At 39.0% G+C, this 20,872-nt stretch overlaps 1 protein-coding gene across 2 annotated transcripts; it reads left to right on the top strand.

Moving 5' to 3' along the window:
• Positions 1-403: 403 nt before the first annotated feature.
• Positions 404-15,070, top strand: apip (APAF1 interacting protein). 2 transcript variants are annotated; one of them, XM_019273368.2, is made up of 9 exons: positions 419-510; positions 5,967-6,029; positions 6,158-6,226; positions 6,994-7,094; positions 9,597-9,645; positions 9,733-9,850; positions 10,895-11,030; positions 13,831-13,998; positions 14,594-15,070. In XM_019273368.2, exons 3-9 carry the CDS (start codon positions 6,161-6,163, stop codon positions 14,691-14,693), a joined length of 738 nt encoding a protein of 245 aa, XP_019128913.1. In that variant the 5' UTR covers positions 419-510; positions 5,967-6,029; positions 6,158-6,160; the 3' UTR covers positions 14,694-15,070. The 2 variants fall into 2 exon arrangements, with proteins under 2 accessions (XP_019128912.1, XP_019128913.1); XM_019273367.2 differs by lacking the exon at positions 5,967-6,029 and having other exon boundaries at positions 404-510.
• The last annotated feature ends 5,802 nt before the right edge of the window (positions 15,071-20,872 follow it).

Genomic DNA, 20,872 nt, shown 5'->3' with positions numbered 1-20,872 from the left:
AATCTTTCCTGCCACATGCCATCACACTGTATAACAAAAGCTAAGTCATAATCTACAATCTACAGTCACCTCACATTTCTCCCTACTTTGTACATATCAACACTGCCAACTTGCTGTATATACCTCTGTACAATATATTTTATTTTATCGTATTCACTATTGCTTTTTTGATATTTTATTATGTATAGTTTGCTTTATAGTATATTTTTATTTTTTGTTGTCACTTGTCACTTTGTGTAATCTATCTATCTAAATTGTATTTTTTATATTATATATTTCATATTTATCCAGTTAAGTTTTTTTTTATTATTCAATAGAGTTTATTTATTTTACTTGAGTAAATGTTGTTAATATTTCTAAAATATGTTATAAACTAAAAAATAATACACGTGCACAGCCTTGACGTTTTGCTCGTGTGCACGTCGCACATTGATGACGCGTGTTTACGCGTCGGCAGTAACGTTAGCTCCACGTGTTTGAACTACAGGCTGATTTCACGACACAATAAAGGTAAGGAGTCACGCGGTGTCTGCTCTGTGTGTGTTTTTAATCCACGTAAGGACTCACAGCCTGTGTGAGCAGAGCTAAACGAAGCTGTCTGTGTGTTAACTCTCAAACTTTTAATGTAAACTCAGGTTTTATATTTCAGCTCAAACACACAGCGAGCCACATGTCATCAGCTGATCCATCAGGACGAAATTAATACTTAATTTAGTTAAATATGAATCATATGTCTGTGTTTGCCCCATGTGCCACATTTAACTGTCTGAAGTAGAGTTGTCACGATACTATACCAGACAGAGTTCAGGGTATTATCGCGATAGTGCAGCCTTTTTATTATTATTATTATTATTATTATTATTATTTGTATGAACTGCAATGTATTTGTTTAAGTTATAAATACTTACTTATTATGTTGTTTTGTGCATGATAAACATAATACTGGTGAAGTAAGAATTAGACTAGGGCTGCTCGATTATGGAAAAAAAATCAATATCACGATTATTTTGGTCAATATTGAAATCACGATTATTCAAACGATTAATTTTGAGTTTCACGATGCATTTATTCAGCATTTCTCTCTCTCTCTCAAAAAACACTTTGTTATTGATTCTTTATGCAAAATATTCAAATTGAAAATAAATTTTGGCTACAAATATGTACTTTACAGCTGTTTTGCAATGTATGAAGCATTAAATCAATAAAATAAATATACTTTATGGAACATTAAATAAGGCATAAAAAAACATAAAAGTATCCAAAATAAACTATGGATCCAGCTGCTCTGCAAATTCTCTGTATTTATAGAACAAAATAAATATAATAATAAGCCTCAATAAACAATAAACATCTTCTTGAAACCCTCACTCTCGACTGTATTAATGGGTTGCATATCTTTAGCTAAGAAATATCCAATGGCAGCTGTTAGGCCCCGTTTACACGTACACAGGTATTTTTAAAAAACGGAGACATTTCCCTTAATTTGTACCGATCTTTTACACGCAAACGGTGAATTCGCCTCTGAAAACGAATCGAGTTTTAGGCAGCTGATGCGCCAAAAGTGCGACCAGTGTTTACCTTTTGCTATGACGATGATCATGGAAGCAGCCGCCCATAGGCTTGGCGTAGTTATGATGGCGCTCAATGGCGTATTTATGTGGGCTGATGTAAACGAAAACTTTTTTTGAAAACGATGCTATGTGCACGATGTTATTTTGGAAAACGGAGGGAGGGAAATATTTGTTTCTCATCATACCTCTCCGAACTTGTCGGATAAGGAGTCGCATTAAACAGTGTGTCTGTGATCGATGACTGATTTTGCGTTGACGTCTTGCTGGTTGTGGCACTGGCTTTGTCTTTTTGTTTCTTTATTAATTCGTCGTGAGTGACTTTGTGCTTTTGTTTGAGATGGTTGAATAAATTTGTGGTGTTACCAAGAGGAGCAGCTATTACCTTGTAGCAAATCTTGCACATTATGTGCTGCTGCTTCTCGTCTGATTCTTCTCATTCGGCTTTCAATCTCACTCTCAATCTTTGTCAGCGAGCCGTGTGAAATGGAATGTATTGCGCATGCGCGTCTCTCAGAAATTGTGTAATGAAAAGTGGAAAATAAATCGTTTAAACTCCATTATATGATTTTTGAGATCGTTTGACAACAAAATCGAAATCGTGATCAAAATTTGATTAATTGCACAGCCCTAAATTAGACTGAAACAAGTTTGAAACAACGAGTTTGTTTTTTTTTAGCAAAATCAGTGTTCAACGCCGCCGCGTCAGACGCGCTCAGGCCTGGTGCTTCTGCCACGGTGAGCGTGTTGTTTCGTGTTCGTGACTGTAAGCCGTGCGCGCGTCTGAGCGAGACAGAACTTTAGCTTGTCGTTTGCTCTGAAGCGGAGTTGTCTTCATGGAGTTCGTTCTTGCTGGCAGAAACACACGAACAGACGGGCGGACCCAGTGTGTGGAAACAGCCTATCATATCATCGGACGTCAGCAGTAACAGGCAAACAGCCAATCATTCAGCAGCTGTGTAGTTCGGTTGCAGTAGTTGCCATGTTGGTTTGTTTACAGGGAGTTTACAGGCGGAAACTGGCACCTGTAGTTTAGTAATCCACGGTAGGACCGTCGTGTAGACTACCAATATAGTAGGAACCGTTATGATTTGGCACCGCAGGGTACCGTGGGTATCGTGCAACTCTAGTCTTAAGTTACAGAGGTACATTTAGATACTTCTTTCATTTTCAGAATTAGTTCATCTACTTTTTAAATTCTCAAATAATAGTTTGTTAAAGGATCTAACCAAAAGCTAATCTTGGTTTTGACTTAGTGACAGTGACTGTTTTTGTTCTGTGCAACTGAAACCTGCAGCAGTTTTTTTTTTTTTTTAATCGCAAATGAAAGTGCAAATCACTCCACACCATTTTATTTCACTCAGCCACTCTCGATCTTAAGTTGTGTTTATGTTGGAATGAAAAAACAAGACAGTGTTAGTACTACAGCATGCAACACATCTACAGGAGCCAGACTTCGCATAGCAGGGGTGTGCAGGTTCATTATGTCAATTTATTGTATATAAATACAATAAATGACATATTATGTCAACTGGAGAAGCTTCGGACCGCATGAAATCTGACTGGGACTCGAGTATGATGTAAGGACTGCAACACACAGGTTTGATTTCTTTAGGGTCTGTGTTTGTCTAAATGTTAAATAGTGCATTTATTGTGAACACCACAACCTCATAAGCACTGTTTTAAAAGTTTATGGACCCCCCATCTTGACTTCTTTATGTACAAAGGTGTTTAACACATCTGCACTCACCTGTTTACGACAGGTAAGAATCTGCTTATGGAGGACTAAAAATGCCAAAATTAAATAGATAAATACACCGTTAAATAAATGCTTAAATGTGTCATTAATTCATTAAAATACAGATTCATTTTATGTAAAAAAACAAACAAACATATAGAATCATTTCACTATTTAATTAATTTACATTTACATTTCATGGTCCTGTGTTGCAGTGCTTCATGAATTGACAAACTCGCCCATCAAAGTCAGTGGCTGGGGCTGACGCTAATCTAGTCTGATTCATTGCTTTGGTCTGAAGTAGAGTGCCTGGCTAGAAAAAATGAAGGTTCTTCATGAACTTCCAAGGGAGTTGGTGAGAGACGTTTTAGTCTTAGCAGAGGATGTGGAAGCAGGACCTGCTGACCCAGAGCATGTAGCGAGTAAAGCAGAGGAACTTATTAAAGATATTATAGATAAGGTAAGATATTATAGATATTATATTAGTCACTGTAGAGTGACTGCAAATTTAGAAGAAGTAGTCCACCGCTTCTCTGGTAGATTTCTAAAGAACTTTTGAGTGTGCCTGACTCTGGCCCCATCGTCCCCATGCATTAAATAGCTGTCAATGTAAATATAGATTAATTAAATAGTGAAATGGTTATATATGTTTGTTTGTATTTTACATAAAATCAGTATTTTAATGAATTAATGACACATTTAAGTAATTAATTGTTTAATGGTATATTTATTTATTTCATTTTGGCACTTTTAGTCCTCCATATATGCATGTACCTCTGCTTAAATGTGGCAAATTCTCGACAAGTCACCTGTTTATGGGACTAAATACCAGTTTCACTGTGCAGTAGTGTTGTAATGTAATACGTCAAGTGTTATGTAATAAGTTTTCATTTCCCCCATGATATGCAGAGCAGATGATTTCACCGATAAGCACGTAACAGTGTTGCTCAATTAAGTATGTGTGCTAACATGTCAAGTATTTCCAGGGCAGCAACAACAAAGGCCCTAGCTGGAAACTTATGAGACTTCAGTTTTAAAACAAGACGTGCTCAAACAGCTGGAACAAATCGTGTCTTAAGAATTTTATATAATAATATTTGTTTTACAAAATGCTGAACATATTGGGTAATATACAGGTATGAAAAGTACAAGCATACACATAATGTAACAAACATACATATGCATTATACAGGTTAAGGCATGCAATCAGAGCAAATTTGAAGTCAAACAGAGTGTTTATACAAAGACTAACCTCTGAAATTTGTTTTTTATTACTCGCTTAAAAAAACCCAGATTAAGCAGATCTCACAGAGCGACAAAGGCGATTCGGAGGCCTTGATCAGTTGAGCGGCGAGGCCACGAGCTGGAATAATTGGTCAACAGCTCTAAAATGCAGGGATCACCTAAGGCCTTGTGTGTGCAATTTAAATTGTGGTGGGCGAGAACTGAGGTTAACAAACAGTCTTAGTTAACAGTCTTGCTGCCGTCCACTAATTGAAGGTGAGCTAAAGAGGGCCCGGTGATTCAAATGAAGAAAAGGTTACAGTAATCAAAATAAGAAATAAAAAGGGATTACAGCAGCACTTTGATTTACCTGAATTTTCTAAATGACAGCACAGAAAACAAAGTGAAAAAGATATTTTGCCAGTGAAATAAATAACTTCATGCAAAAGTCTGCTTGTGTTAGCGCTTGTCTTAAGCTATTTTTCTCAGATGTAACACCTCGCCGCGTTGTCGGAATGAAAACGACATTCGATAGCGATAATGTCGTCCTCGTGTTCAGCCCTCCAGGCGATTTTAGCTCACAGACATCTGTTAACATCAGCTCATCATCCATTAAACCGGTTTATGTTTACTGTAAGATAACACAAGCTAAAGGAAACTAATTAGCTGTCAAGCCTTTTGAGGTTTCCATCAAAGAGTCTGTTTGTACGGCGATCTATCCATTCTAACCGCAGACAGCATTACAAACGTAACGTACTGCACAGGTACTGCTCGTTTCCCTTCAGCCCAGCTAGGCCACAGGAAACCTTTTGTTTTGATTCTAGGGTTACGTCCCAGAAGAAAAGTTTGACTGAAAGAACCAAAAAAAGTCCTCAATTTTACAAAAAAGTCTTTTTGGAAAACAGTTCCTGCTCTTGAGCGATGGAAAGTGTTTGAGGTTCTGTGGTATCGCTTATCTCGATCAACCAATTCCTGATAATTGCATAATCGCAGTGCCTGACATGGCTCGTGTGTGTCTCCCTTTCAAACAAGAAAGAAGGAAACAACCATCACCAGGAAACAATTTATTCAGTTATTTAACACTAAAAGTGAAACTATTCTTCTTTTTAATGTAGCCTTCTGTTTTGTCTGAAGCTGTGAGCTGACACTTTATTTCTCTGTTTGATTAGTTTTTCTTCCATTTAGGCATTTTAAATCTTTCGTAGAGTCGTTTAATTCTGTTTGATTGTTCTCAACAAAATCATATGCATACTTGTTACCTTCTTAACTACCTTTATAAAAAAAGAAAAAAAAAGAGAGAATCATCTTTAAGGATTTTCCCTTGTGTAGCTGTTCCAAAGAAAGTCTACCTAACTGATGTGTGGGAGGACACGGAAAGATAAAGAAAGGAATTAGTGAGAACTGTAAATCGGTTCTTTTTTATTTTATTTCAACAGTATCCAGTGTCAGTGAGTAAATCAGAATAAGGAAGTAAGACACTGACAGAATGCGCTTTCATTGTGAGTTAAAAGCACAAAGCTCGTCTCACATGACACCAAAATCAATGTTATTGCAACCATTTCCCAGACATCTTCTCTGGAGCATTGTGAATTGTCTTCTAAATGTGGTCAAATGCGTTTCCTCGCAGGAAATGTCATCTTTGTGCGGAACCAGCGACGGCTGCCAAGAAGCAGGTCAAGAAGCCGCGGAGAAACAGGCAAGCACAACAGACAGACCGACGAACACTTTGAACTTGCATCTGTGTGACATGATGCAATAAAAAGCTCCACATGAACATGACAGGTGTCTGCCAAAGTAAGAAACCTGAAGTTTATTTTCTGGGCTTTCTGAAAGCATTCGACTCGTTCTTCAGTAGCAGTAATCACACGGGTCACCACGTATAATAATATGATGTCTGTGTTACTGTGACACTCTCCTGGTACAGCATGACTGAAAACATAATGCACATTTTAAGTATGTGACTGGTGAAAACAGTATCAGTCATGAGTCCATTAGTTCCTACTGAAGACAGTCGAACAGATAGCAGATTTATAGTGTTTACTTTTTAAAGGCTGAATAATGAATTTCAGCAAACATTACTCAAACCAGAATAAGTAGTGTTCTGTTTGGGACTATTTCCCCCTGTGGATTAATTCACAATTGGTTCCCTAGTTGGTATTTAAAGCAGAAGGAGTGGCTCAGGGATCAGGCCAAGATACATTATATTGTGTGCATTTATGGAAACCAATCAAGCCCATACCTGATGTGTTTTGGACGACAATACAGCCCTGTGGCATAGATGAATAATCAGATTGATTTATTGTTGCCTGATCTTTTCGTGGGAGTTTCCATTACAGTGACACAGTACTGATACAGCAATAACCAACATATATTTTTTATTTTTTATATTCACAGCATGAACTAACAGTATGTGATGGGTTGAGCTGTAATAACTCGATTAACTTGTTTTGGTGTTTGTTCCAGGAGAGGGAGCACCCTCGGGTACTCATCCCCGAGTTATGTCGACTCTTCTACCAGCTGGGATGGGTGACGGGGACAGGCGGCGGGATCAGTCTGCGACGAGGGTTCGTATGTAGATTAATTTCTTGCGGAATACTGTGAAGGATCTGAAAAGGTTTTTTTTTAATTTATACTCCCTCGAGTGTGACTATCTATCCCATTGTGTAATTCATGGCCATGTACTAAAACAGGAGGCATCTTCGTCACCTCCTTCCAGCCTTGATGCAATGAAGCTTTTCAAGATTCTCAATGAAACTGGCAATGTAGCGTTCCAAACTCTCACAGCAAACACAATAACTGATTTAATTGCAACCAACAGATCAAATAACTCCATCGTGATGGTGATTTGTAAACACTGAATGGAGTTCCTATCAATGGGGGCTTTGCTAACCTAGTTCATAGTAAAGTAGGCCTGGAACCAACCCAGGTAATATAATATAAAATAGTATCATAGAGCTCTGGGTGCGCAAAGACGGCTACAATAACAACACTTGACGTGTGCGCGTCCACTGCCACAGACAGGTTGAGAAGCACGAGTGAAGATGGATCTGATTTTAATCCTAAAAGTAAAAAAAAAAAAAAAACTCCGAACAGCTCCAGATCAGAGCAGAAGTCGGCATGAATATTGAGTATTTATTCCTGGAGAAAGCTCTGCCCCTGGGTCTCTTCTCTACAGCTCCCCCGGGGATCCCGGCTGCAGCATCTTTCTGTCCACCGTGCACGCTCCTCTTCGCCTTCGTCTTCGTGTCGGCCTTAGGGCGTTCTGGGTGCTGGTGGTATTACAAGATGGACAGAAACTAGTCGGTTAGCATACTAATTTCAGTAGATACTGTATCTCTGCAACACAATGCATATAGAATACATTTTATAGCTGTTCCCTCTTCACATTCTGTTGGTTATGCAGAGGCTGCAAAACTAATTCACCTTCTTTGAACTTTTCTGTTGCTTGTCTTTGACAATCATGCCAAAAAAAAAATGCAATTCCGTCATGGAGAGTTTTTCGAAACATTCGCATGCTGACAGAAGTTGCGTTTAGGTCGATGTGAGGTCAGTTATATCGGCTTTGACAATGTGTGCAAATCTAGTTTAGAGACAGAAGCCACAGTCGTGCCATAATGAAACAGAATACAAGCTGAAGGCTTTGACAGGTTATTACAGACATCTTTGAACTGTGTTGTTTTGGATGGCAGCTACAAAGAAAACACCATTAGCAAATCCCTGTTTGAAACGGGGGAGGGGCAGACATTTATTTAAGCCAACAGGGGAAGCTGATGGAACCGAACAGGATTTACTGACTGCCGCTGCATGTACTGCGGGTTTTTCATTCAGATAGAAGAAAACAATGTAACTCTAAAATGATCCACGGGAGATTTTCATTTCACCTTGTTAAATTATTATAGCTTCAGATTCAGATAGAAAACAAGCAGTTCTCAGCTCCGCCGTACTAACACACTTACTCACTCCTCAAAATGGATGTGCTATTTACGGAGTAATTACTGTTTTCTAGCTGCCAGTTTCATATTTTTTTAAAATCGAGATTCAAAACAGGAGATATTTAAAGCCCCACTCTGTGGCCTCAACATCGTCTACTAAATATGAACCTTTCAGCTTCATCCTGCTTTAATTGTTCATCTCAGCAACCTAAAAACTGTTTATTGAAACAAAACCGCCAACACGTATTCACTTACAAAATAAATGAATCCAGATAAAAATATGTAATACATGAAGTGTGGGTTGTGTTGTTAGACTGCTGCACAGTTTTGCACATATGTTCTAATGAGAGTATTTTTATTTCCTGTGCGTTCAGGTCTGTATTTTAACTTTTGAAACCTGTTGGGGTTTTCTTCTCCTCACAGCAGCTTTACTTTGACTCAGAAGTGACTCAGAGCCTGAGGCGGTCTCGCCAAACCTTGCACACAAAAAAAAAATCAATAGGCTGCTCCTTTATCTGCTGTGTTTGTTGTTAGATAAAGAGGCGTACAATGGCTTTATCCTCTACATTCTATGGGGAAATGTTCAGGCTCTCAGCATTTAAACAAAAATTATGATCCTTGCGATTCTGCGGGGATCAGCTTGAGGTTGGGTGTTTAACACTGATAACCAGTTGATTTCTTGCTTTCTAGCTCAGACTTTTCATTTCTTATGGTTATGAAAATGACACATCAGATAGTCATAACATTATTTACATTGCACATTTGCAGTTCAAAGTGCATTGCATGACACAAAAAGGATTTTAGATTCAAAATGATGACGACGACTGTTGCAGAAGTATAAAAAATTACTACCAAAAACCACCCGAGGGATTGAGTTCTTCATGGAAGATTTGAAAATCTTTATTGAGTGTTTCTTTTAATGTTGTAGCCATAAAGTTTCTACTCAATACATTTTCTTTGATATAAAGACAAAATAACCTCTGATGAGTCCGGCTCTTTGTATGCCGTGCAAGGCCGTGATCCCCCATTATGGATTTGAAAAAAGGATTCGCTATTTCAAGAAGCACTTCACCGTCCTCGTCCTTCTCTCCGATATTAACACACAGCATGTTGTTTGTTTCGTGTATCACACAGGGAGCAGATCTATATTGCACCGTCAGGCGTCCAGAAAGAGAGGATACAGGTGAGCAGGTTCTGTTCTAATCAAAGATGTGATTAAGCAGTATTCACGTAAGAGTTACATCTTAAATCTGATAATTGTGTCGCTCAGCCGGACGACATGTTTGTGTGCGACGTGGAAGAGAGAGACATCAGCTGTCCACCTGCCTGGAAGAAGCTAAAGAAGAGCCAGTGCACACCGCTTTTTATGAATGCCTACACTATGAGAGGTGAGTCACTCTCATTCACATTCATACACACACCACCAATTACCTTTTTAATTAAGTCAGTGATACACTTGTTTTGTCTGTGTCAGAGTCCAGTCCACGGTGTACTACGGCACAAAGAACGAAATGGGAAAACTGAAAAAAAAACAAACAAACATTTTTTTTTATTTGAATTTAGATGTTCCTCATTTGAAAGGCTGAATGAAATTGGTTATCTCAAGGCGGAACATCATTCTGTCGCTAGAAATGATGTAATAAACAGTCATGGAAACAAAATAGTAAAATCAGTAGGCTCTAAATAATTCCCTTCTGTTCTTCTTTCTCTTGCAAGTTTATTTTATTTATTTTTTTCAGTTTATTCTGAAATAAAAGTTGAGATATTTTTTTTTTCTGTAAAAGTTGTGCTTTGTTAGATTGCAGTTTCACAAAGAAGCAGACTCACAGTCGCCAACTGTGTAATTAAATACCTCCCGCTAAACAAATACTTTTGTATTAATTGCTCATATGCTCCATCCTACAATGTTTTCCATTCTTCACTTATAATCACTGATGAAAGCAGAGCCATTATTAACACAATTTAAAGGACCAGTGTGACAAATTCATGGTCATCTATCAGAATAGTTTTTGATTGCAGCACTCTCGCCTCCTTAGCATGAAGGAGAAAGTATGACGTTCTTGAATCATGCAAAAAAAAAAAAATCACAAGTGTTTAGTTTGTCGTGGCGGACTGCAGCATCTGTAGATATAAAAGGCTCATTTGAAAGTAATTAAAACACAGTTATTCTTATTTTCAGGTGATTATAGATGAATGAAGTCATAGTGCATGTTATATTCCATTTCTGTCATATTCTGAGCCCCCTAAATCTGACACACAGCACCTTTAAATTTGTCCCAAAGAATTTCAAAGGACAGTGCACCTTAAAGTCTGCTCGTCATCTGTGGGCGGTGGCAAGTGTTCTTCCCTTTTCATGGTTACCATTTGGGAAAAACAGTACTAGTAGATGACACTCAAAAATCAAAATCTGCTTTTCCTTTTCTAAAATGCAGGGGCGCAGGCAGTTATACACACCCACTCCAAGGCTGCTGTCATGGCAACACTGCTGTATCCTGGCAAAGAGTTCAGGATAACACACCAGGAAATGATCAAGGGGATTCGTAAGGGCACCTCAGGCACTAACTATCGGTATGTGATCAAGCAGCAACGATTAGTGAAGTATGAGCGTTTTGATTTCTTGGTCAAGCCGAGGTTTGAAAGCATCTCCACATTCCTAGTCGAGATCATAGCTGCAAACTCACTGACTGGGTTTGCCACCTAAACGTCTTTATATTGTAGAATTCCTTTTTTTTCCTGTGATAAAGCTGCTATAGGTGCTCTATACTGTGAAAGTGTCAAAACACTCAATTTACAGAGAAGCGCACAAAGTGCTGTGTTCAGAATCTGTCTTTAGAGGCAACTTGGTAGCTCATATGTTGGAGTGAGTCCTTGAGTCTGCGTCTGAGTAATTAAAAAATAAGAAAGTGCCTTTAAACGAGGTGATAGGACTTCAGTTTGCTCGTTGACTGTATGTCACTACTCTCAGCCATCCATTGGATGTATTGGTGCAATACAAATATCCATCTTCTCTGGCCATCTTTTATTATGTTATTCATTCCTACTTTAGTTCAAATCAAATCAGATTTTATTTGTATAGCACAAAGTACATTTGCCCCTGAGGGCTTCACAATCTGTACAGGGAGTGACACCCTCTGTCCTTAGACCCTCGGTTCGAGTGAGGAAAAACTTGCCCACAAAAAACCTTTAACAGGGAAAAAATGTGGAAGAAACCTCAGGAAGAGCCACAGAGGAGGGATCCCTCTCCCAGGATGGACAGGCGTGCAATGGATGTCACGTGTACAGAACAAATCAACACAAACATATTGTACAAATACAGAGATATTACAAAACAATAAAACACAATACAGTTGTATTCTTATGCAGAAAACGATGAGTGAACCGTAAAACTAAGCTCTGCTAAGACACTGTGAAAGTGTGAAATATGGGACATGAAGCAGGACCCTGCCTGACCTCGTGTTTGTAATGAAACTGATTTTGGTTGTTGTAACTTGAAATCTTGCACTTCAGCTGTGTAATTCTGTAACTTAACTCCCTGTCCTAACCAAAGGGAGCTTAAAGGTTAAACCACACCTTCGAAATCTGCTGGAACATGAGTAATAGACCTCGGAGTCTTATCTGTTTCCTCACAGTTAGGGCATGTCCAGAGAATTCAGCTGAACCAAACTTTCAAATTCAAACAGACCCACAGAAGCTATTGTACATTTTGTTGGAAAAAAAATCACCTGAATTAACATTGTATTTTTATGTAGTGTGTGTTTATTTAGTCTTTTACTGGTTGTCGTTACCTTTGTTTGTATATGTGTTATTATGTTACATGTGCTGCTGCACAACAAATCGCCCCTCAGGGATAATAAAGATTCCTAGATACACCAACAAGAACTAGTGTACAGTGAAAAACAATAATTTAGTGGGTACTTCAGCTTAGTTTGAGCCTTTTCACGCAGGCCTGAAAAATCCAAACTTAAGTACAATGGCTACAATGGTAGATGATTATATTTAACATATTGTCATGTTAGAAATGACCGCTTCTTATTCAGTATATTCCGCTCGCTGGTGTCTCAAACTAATCTGTGGCTCCTCTTCCAAGGATACATAAAATGAATAAAAGCTCGCCTACCAAGAATAATTAGTGAAGGTGGAGTTCTGGCACTCATTCACCTACTATCAGTCTGACAGTAGAAATTTCCCAGAAGCTGCCAACTTGCTGTGGAAATGAACGTTAGGCTCACTTCCTTCATCAGGTTTAAGTTCCTTATCAATTCAAACAGATGAAGACTGCAGGTATTTTATATTTTAAACACATGATGATATGAACAGCTCTTTCTTGGCCTTGATCTCTTCGTACATAAATGTGCCCCGTCTTGCCTTCGTTTTCCCAGCAACCCTTATGCAAATCACAGGCTGAAACACATGGGCCGCTACTCCAAACGTGTTCTTTTATTTTATGCATGTACAGTTTGTGTATGTAATTGTGTGAAATAATACTGTTAGTCATCCGGAGTGGCCTCATTTCTGCCTTCAAATGTTAGCATTTATTGCAAAGCCGGATAGAAATAACATTTTAGCAGTTCAAAGATTTGACAGTGTGCTCATTACCCATCCAGGCAGCAGAAAAAAGGGCGAAATGTTGGCAGAGGTTTAGATGGTTCCTCTCTGGGAGCTGGGAAGGAGGCAGCCGGGAGCTTGACAGAGTACAGCAGTAAAAAATCAATGTCATAATTTATTATTTTGATCAGTCAAACATGAAGAATTAATAAAATCTGAGGTGACAACTTGTACTGTTTAACCAACAAATACACCAAAACATATTCACCTATACACTAAAACATATTCACCTTAAAATAATATACAACAGTACATCTTTTCACTTGAGATGCTGGATTTTTTTGATAAAGTATTTACCCAGTTTCAGTACAATAGTAAATTGCTACATTTATACAGCACTTTTATCCACAGAGCTCTACAAACTCTCTACCACTTATTCACCCATTCATGCACACGCTGATGGCAGCGAGCTGCCCCACAGGGTACTGACCTGACCATTGAGAGCAATTTGTATTTCAGTGTCTTGTCCAAGGACTCTTCAACATGTGGACAGGAGGAGGTTTGGTTGAAGCCACCCCGTGATCAGTGGTTGACCTTCTCTACCTCCCGAGCCACATGCCTGATTCATAGTCATTGTAATATTTTGATTTGATTGCCTCCAAATCAGAGACAGTGCAGCAGACGGCAGTGTCAAGTTCTCCGAGCAGGAATGTCTCTATATATCTGGCCTCTATCTGACAGAACTCTAATGGGAAAAGTTAATGCCACTAAAAAGTTAACAGCCCGAGTGTAATTTGTCATTTTGTACCCTGCATATGTCCAGGTATGATGACACACTCGTCGTGCCTATTATTGAAAATACACCAGAGGAGAAGGACTTGAAAGACCGGATGGCTTTGGCAATGGAAGAATACCCAGATTCATGTGCCGTCCTCGTCCGCCGACATGGTGTCTACGTCTGGGGGGAGTCGTGGGAAAAAGCTAAGACCATGTGAGTATTTACCTTCCAGCATTATTCATCTCTTTGATTTTGTTTATGACCAAGAAGATTTCAGACATACCGTATTTTCCGGACTATAGAGCACACCTGAATATAAGCCGCACCCACTACACTTTTTTTTTTTAATTATAAAAAATTACATATATAAGCCGCACGACTATAAGCCGATATCCAGGTTGAGAAATTAGATATTTACTGGATACACAGAAAGATTTTGTACCGTAAATGTTTATTTATATCGTCGTCTCCAACGTCTCACCGTGGATTCATTAACGCCAAGCTTGCGTGCAGCAGCTCTATTTCCTTCCTGGATAGCCAGATCGACGGCCTTCAACTTAAAAGCTGCATCATACGAACTTCTTTGTGTGCTTTCCATGATAAGGGGGTGAGGGTGTGAAAATAATTCGCTTCCCGTTTGAGCGCCCCGTGGCGGCTGAAGACAAATCAATAGAAAAGCTGCATCTTTGTATAAGCCGCATGGTTCAAAGCGTGGGAAAAAAGTAGCACCTTATAGTCCGGAAAATACGGTATTTAACAAAGACAATTGTTTCTTCACCAATACTTAAAATACTGCTGCGGTTTGTAGGTGTGAATGTTACGACTACCTGTTTGACATCGCCGTCCAGATGAAGCAGTGTGGACTGGACCCTGCGGCCCTCCCAACGGAAGAAAAGGGAATAGTCTGACATGCACCACTGCGTTTTAAAGAGACATTTGTTTCACAAAGGTCGGTGGAGTTCAATCAGGAGCTGATTGTAATCATTTGCTTGCCTCAAATTTTCCTGATATTTGATGGTGAGGGGCAGATTCAGGGTTGGAGGACATTTGAACGTGTGTGATCCGGAAGCACCCGGAGATACGCTTGCAAAGCACTGTGGGTTGGCTCATGAGTGTGCAGCTGTCAGATCGTGGTAATCAGGTTCAAATGCAAGTTTGACTGCACAAGAATCAAGGTCTTTGGTCTATATCGGGCATGAACATACTGTGCACTTCAACTGAATTGTAATGGTGAGTAACTGCCTTTGCCTCAATCAATAAAAAGTGATGGAAAGTAAAAATGTGAGTCACAGAAAGGATTTTCTTTTTTTAGGTTACCTTACTCTAAACCAGTTTTCCATTTTGAAAACTTTCTTTTCCTGACTCAGAGTATTGTCGCCTGGTAATCCGAATCCGTTTCTGGTTCGATCCCCAGCTCCTCCAGAGAGATTGTTGAGGCCTTCTTGAGCAAAACACTTATACTTTATTTTGTGAAAGACATATTTCAGCTTCAGGCAGCAGATATGATACACGAATACGGTGTTGACTTTTGAGAAATGGTATAAACGCATATGAGTGCGGTGATCAGTTTTTGTACTACTCGAGATTGGTACTTTTTGAAGATCTCGTCTCAAAATCTGCCATGTTTATACTCGACCGTGTCGGTCTCGTACAAAGGGGGCTTCAGATTTTTATTCTGATTTTAACACCAACTGTGACTGAATATGAAACTCTTTTCTGATTTGTAATTTTTGTCACTGTTAAACGCTGTCTACTACACTGGTAGTCATCTTGTCAAACACGTTTTAGTGTGTGATGTGCTGTGTGGAGTGAAAAAAGGACCCTTGCTGTGCGCATGGACATCCTTCAATCCCAAACCACCACTCCACCACCAGGAGAGTGCATTTCATGCAGCCATCGCTAAAAAGGCCTATAGATTCTTGCACAGCATGCCTCCAGTCGTCTGCATACTCATTTCTCGTGAAAGCCAGAGTTGTTCCTTTTAACAGGCTCCCTCTGTAGACACCACTCCTGTCGCTTCCACCACTGTACTCGCTCAAAACAGAGTGCTGTCAAACATGCTGCGGGCTTATTTGAAATGAAAGAAAACAAGAAATATACAAATAAACAACAAAAATATTCCTTCGGCCGAGATTCCCCAGCTCATGATTAATGAGGAATTCTGGAAAACTCATTTGGGAAAGAAATTGAACACCAGCCGGTGACATAAAAAATACATTGTAAACTCACAATGTCCAAAGAAAAAAAGTTCTCGGATCTTGTTGTTGATCTAGTTGTTCTTGAATTGTTGATGTTATTCGGTGACTTTCTGAGGAACCATATGTAAAAAGCTGACAAATGACAGATATTTTCAAAGTCAGATTATGCCCTGGCAGCCATAACCAAACAAGTATTCTGCGCATTATATATTCCAATATTCATGCCATTATGCATTTATATTAAGATTTATTACCTGTCAGCCAGCAAAGTTGAGCAATAGACATGCTAAGAATGGAATATGAAGACGAAGACTAATGTGAGATAGGGCCACTGTGCTGGATTGTCCATACTGTGGAATGGGGACAGCTGAGCACAGAAACCTTTCCCACAAATACAGCGTGGAAGAGCTCAGAGCTACAGTTTTAGTTGGTCTCTTTAGAAAAAAACAAAAACACCAGTCATTTTTATCCTTCAGTAGCAAAAACTGGGTTTTGTAAGCTTTCACATTATAACCATTGGGCAGGGGAGTTGTTGACAACCTGTCCCCAGACGCAGATAGCTAAGCTTGATTTTATAAAAGTTAATTAAAATGATAGAAACTAAATACAAAAACCTATCCTGTAAAGAAGAAAAAAACACATTTGAAGTGTCATTATCAACATTTTAAGCATGATAATTTCCCACTGGTGGAATAAGTATTCATGTCCTTTATGTAGGTAAACATTACATTGTGAAAAGAGAAAGTGAAAGGCTTTATTAGGTAACACACGTTTCACAGTGATCAAGTGGTGGGTGTAACATGACAAGGTATGCAACAATGTGCCACCAAAGAATGAGGAAACACATTTAATATGTCAGACTTCAAGGATCCAAACAACAGATTTTGATGAGTAACTGTGAGTTTTGTTTGTCTATGAATACATTTCCTTGCATAATAATATATTAAAGAAAGAACAATACTTCTAACTAAGTATATATACTCATATTAAGACACATGTTTAGGTGCATCCCTTATGTTAGTGTAGGAGGGAGTGAACAGTCACAGGTGGAGCAGTTAAGACAAAAATACACCCCCTATTGACCAGCACAGGTAACTGTCTGTTACGTCATCCAAAGTGACTGAAACATGTACAATCTAGCTTGTCCTCCCTAGAATATGTCATAGACAATAGAAGGTCTCCTGTTAAATTAAAACTGTGGCAAATATGTGATTGTAGTGGTTAGACCCACACATACACACACATGTAGCCTTTAATAACAATACGCTCATTTAGCATCACCAGCAAAGGCATATTAGTATCAATCTCTTGGCCCCAAAAATGTAAATTGGCTCTTATTTTTCTGATGCACTTCAATCTGTAGTGGTTGTAGAATCCATGCACATAATTCCCTGTCATAATCATGAATTATTAACAAACAGTTGTTTCCTGTAAACCCTCTACGACAGAGGCTCCGATGTACCTTTCTCCGTATTTCTGCTCACGGTTTGCATTCCTAAAAGCTCATTTTAATTCATGTTTGTTCACTAAAACTTTAAATGGTATACACAGCATGTTGCCGGGGTAGACATGAAATCACATAGCTCTTTTTGATCCTTCATCATTGCGACCATTAGCGGTCTTTTTTTTTGGAACACATTATCAGTTGCTATCTCATTACAACCATCGCAGAAAATGTTATTTCCCCCCAGCCTTTTCAATCAATTGAGAGACGTATAACCGCTCAAATGCTGTAGTGGCGCCCCTCAACCCATAAATTATGTTCAAGTTCTATTAATGTGTTTGGCACCCATGTCTCAGGAGAAAAGGAACACTCATTGCAGCGCCATATTTTTACGATATTGATTAAAGTGTAAATGTGTTTATGATTTTTAGCTTCAGTAAAAGCCTTGTGACAGGCCAAATGGTGATATATATTAATATTATTGACGTTCAGACGCAAGTACTGTGAGCTTACGTGTCAGCCAGCCAGTCAGCTCAACAGTCACACATCCACACACACACACACACACACAAAAAACACTTGAAGATCACTAATGTATCTCAGAGACGGGGTCAAAAGACAGCTTTTGTATTTTGACATTCTTTTACCACTCCTTTTTTTGACATTTTGTACTATTTAGCTTTCATTAGTTAAGAGAATGACGAGAGAATTTATGGACAGACAGGAGCCAGCATTATATATAAAACAAGTGGTGGATTTAAAGCCAGAGCATTTACATGGTACTGTATGTTCCTTAGCCCACTTAGTCACTAAGACATTAGATTTTGAAGTTGGCTCTTGAACACAGCAGTAAATTGTCACAGTCTTGTTACAAAATTGTTATAATCTCCCTCCCACTTAAATAAATTAAATTTGATATTTCTCGCACCTTGGTCTTCACTAAGAGAATGATTATGTTGTTTTTTTTTCCACACAAAAGAACGTCCATCTCGCAGTAGTCAACTTGCTGTGGTAGCACTTGAACACTGCAACTTTGTTCCGGTGATTTATCGACCACAAAGCAACATGGATTATATTTGTCTAAATATGGTTTTAACTTTGCAATCATGGAGCTCCATGGGTCTCTACCTGGCCTGATTCGGAGGGTCAGACTTTTCACTGGCAATAAATTAAGACCAATAAGTGACAGGACTAAGGGCAACACCCCCTGTCCTCCGGCTCAACAGTTTCTGGGCAAAACATCAGTAGAGTCTCCACCTGTAAAGTTTTTTGAAGTTCTGATTTGTCATAGGATGCCCACGTTAAATATATGCCCACAAAGACGTGGCCAAAGATCCATTACCTCAGTGTAAGAGCTGGTCTCCCATGTGACATTCTAAAACAAATATACCTGACCTTCATTCGTCCAATCCTTTACTATGCCAGCCCAGTTCGGTTGGGCTCACAAAAGGCCTCTGAGGAGCTGGAGAGGGTACAAAAACAATGCTGCAGGATCGCTGGCATTCTGTCTTTTTCTCTTCCATCACTGAGTGAAAGGCATGATGAGGCCACTTTGTGCACCCTTGCCAACATACTCAAGGACAGTTAATCCCCCTTGCACAATTTCCTGCCTGCGGCCTCAACACCCACTTACTCGCTTCGTCTGCACAGAGAATTTCGTAGCCCCCACGAGTAGAACCAAAAGACATGAACTTCCCTTTATACCATGTGCTCTTTAAATTGTTTAATAAATGACATATTCATTTTAGGGTTTATGCTCTCAATGCTATGTTTTTTCTCATGATGCTGATCACTGTTAAGTTTGACACATTTGGGTCAATGCTGCAGTACCCTGCCTTGTCAAACTTGGGAGTTGAAGCCTACCACTTACAAACATACTTCTCTTTACAGTATAGGTAAAATGCCACCAATATGTGAACCTGAGACCATTACATCTGTTGGAAAATCTCTTCATATTTCAACATTTCAAAAGAGAACTGATCAGTCACTTTATTCTGGTCATCAGCTGGTAGTAACCACAAATCCAAAGTCAGTTACTGGAAGTAACACCATTCACACTCATGCTCTGACAAGCCAGGTGTTCACTACTTGCTTAGCTGAAACCAGCTAAAAAAAAAGTTGTACCACTTAGCCAATGATCCAGATTCTCAAGAGCTGATGGGAACCGAGCACTTGTTAAAAGGACGGAGACAATTGGGCTTACATTTACAATTTGACCAGAACATGGTTTGTTTCAAGTTTCTCTGCCCCCAACTGGTATAAAGCCCTGTAATGTACTCAACTAAACCGAACATTTAGTCATAGTTATTTCTGATTGATTTGAGTTGTCAATGGCTGCCAAAGTAAGTATGACATTTTAAAGTAGTTGCAGTGTATCACACCTTATTGACCTGATTCAGTAAATGTGTGTAACAGTTAGTAGTCAAATTTCCTGCACGTAATTTTAGCAGAAATATTGATTTGAAGGGACCGGGAAACGCGAGTCAATAAATAAATTAACTTTGACGTGATATTGAGAAAACTGACTGAATTTACCTGATGATTAAACATAAAAAAAAATGTAATACTGATGGCTGCACCTATTTGCAAGTCAAATCATAGGTTACCTCTGTGGGTGGCAAGGTGTAGCTGAAGTAGATGCATTATTAGAGCTCTACAGAAAAATATAAACAAAGGACAACAGAAATGTTCATAATGGATCTTAACTAATCAGCACTGAGTGTTGAAGAAACATTCGTTGTAATTCAGAGCACATCAAGCTTTTATGAAGTACTGATGGTACTGATTAAAGCAAACCGGCAAAGAAATGTTTTTGATGGAGGATTTTAGGGGGGATTAATATCTGTTTGTCACCAGGTAACAAAACAAAAGATAATGAGGACCTTGAGTTACTGCTGGTTCAGGTTGGCAATAAGACTTTATCCTCTCTATCAGGTTTAATTTACTGAGCTGCATGCCACATAATCTAATCTAGATAGCCGGCTAAATAAGCTTAGTAAGACACATAAATCAAGTGGCTGTAGCTGCTGTGAGTTGTAGCTATGCAAACAAAAAGGTTCTAGTCCCAGCTCGTGCTGCTACAGGTTTCGAGGTACAGTTTAAGAAAACATAATCATGTACTTACTTTTGCTCATGTCCTCTGCAAGCAATAATGGTTTGATGTCTGCCAAATTCGAATGTGAATCAGCCTCCTCAGCAAACTTATCAGACCGACAGCAGCACTTTGCTCTGGGCCCTCTTCTTTCCTTAATCCTTTCACCCAGGCCCCACTTTGTTTTCTTGCCTGCTCTGACTTTGCTGATAGAGATGTAAAGGACTTCAATCCGCTTCCCTAGAAAACCTCTGTCTGCACTCCCAAATACAATTATTTCTGGACTGTAGATATGTGCAGTTTCAACTAAGTGGTCAAAAACAACCTAGAGTGCATCGTGTGTAGTTAAGTTTT

Source organism: Larimichthys crocea, chromosome VIII (assembly GCF_000972845.2).
Source record: "Larimichthys crocea isolate SSNF chromosome VIII, L_crocea_2.0, whole genome shotgun sequence".
NCBI lineage: Eukaryota > Metazoa > Chordata > Actinopteri > Sciaenidae > Larimichthys > Larimichthys crocea.
Note: the sequence above shows the minus strand (reverse complement) of the source record. Positions and strands in the feature narration are given on the sequence as shown.

What these genes read in the sequence shown, in the direction of transcription:
- apip (XM_019273367.2), top strand. Translation starts at nt 6,161, where the DNA reads ATGTCATCTTTGTGCGGAACCAGCGACGGCTGCCAAGAAGCAGGTCAA. An exon ending in GGGATCAGTCTGCGACGAGG is followed by an intron (nt 7,095 to 9,596) that starts GTTCGTATGTAG and finishes TGTATCACACAG; the next exon opens with GGAGCAGATCTATATTGCAC. An exon ending in ACCTCAGGCACTAACTATCG is followed by an intron (nt 11,031 to 13,830) that starts GTATGTGATCAA and finishes GCATATGTCCAG; the next exon opens with GTATGATGACACACTCGTCG.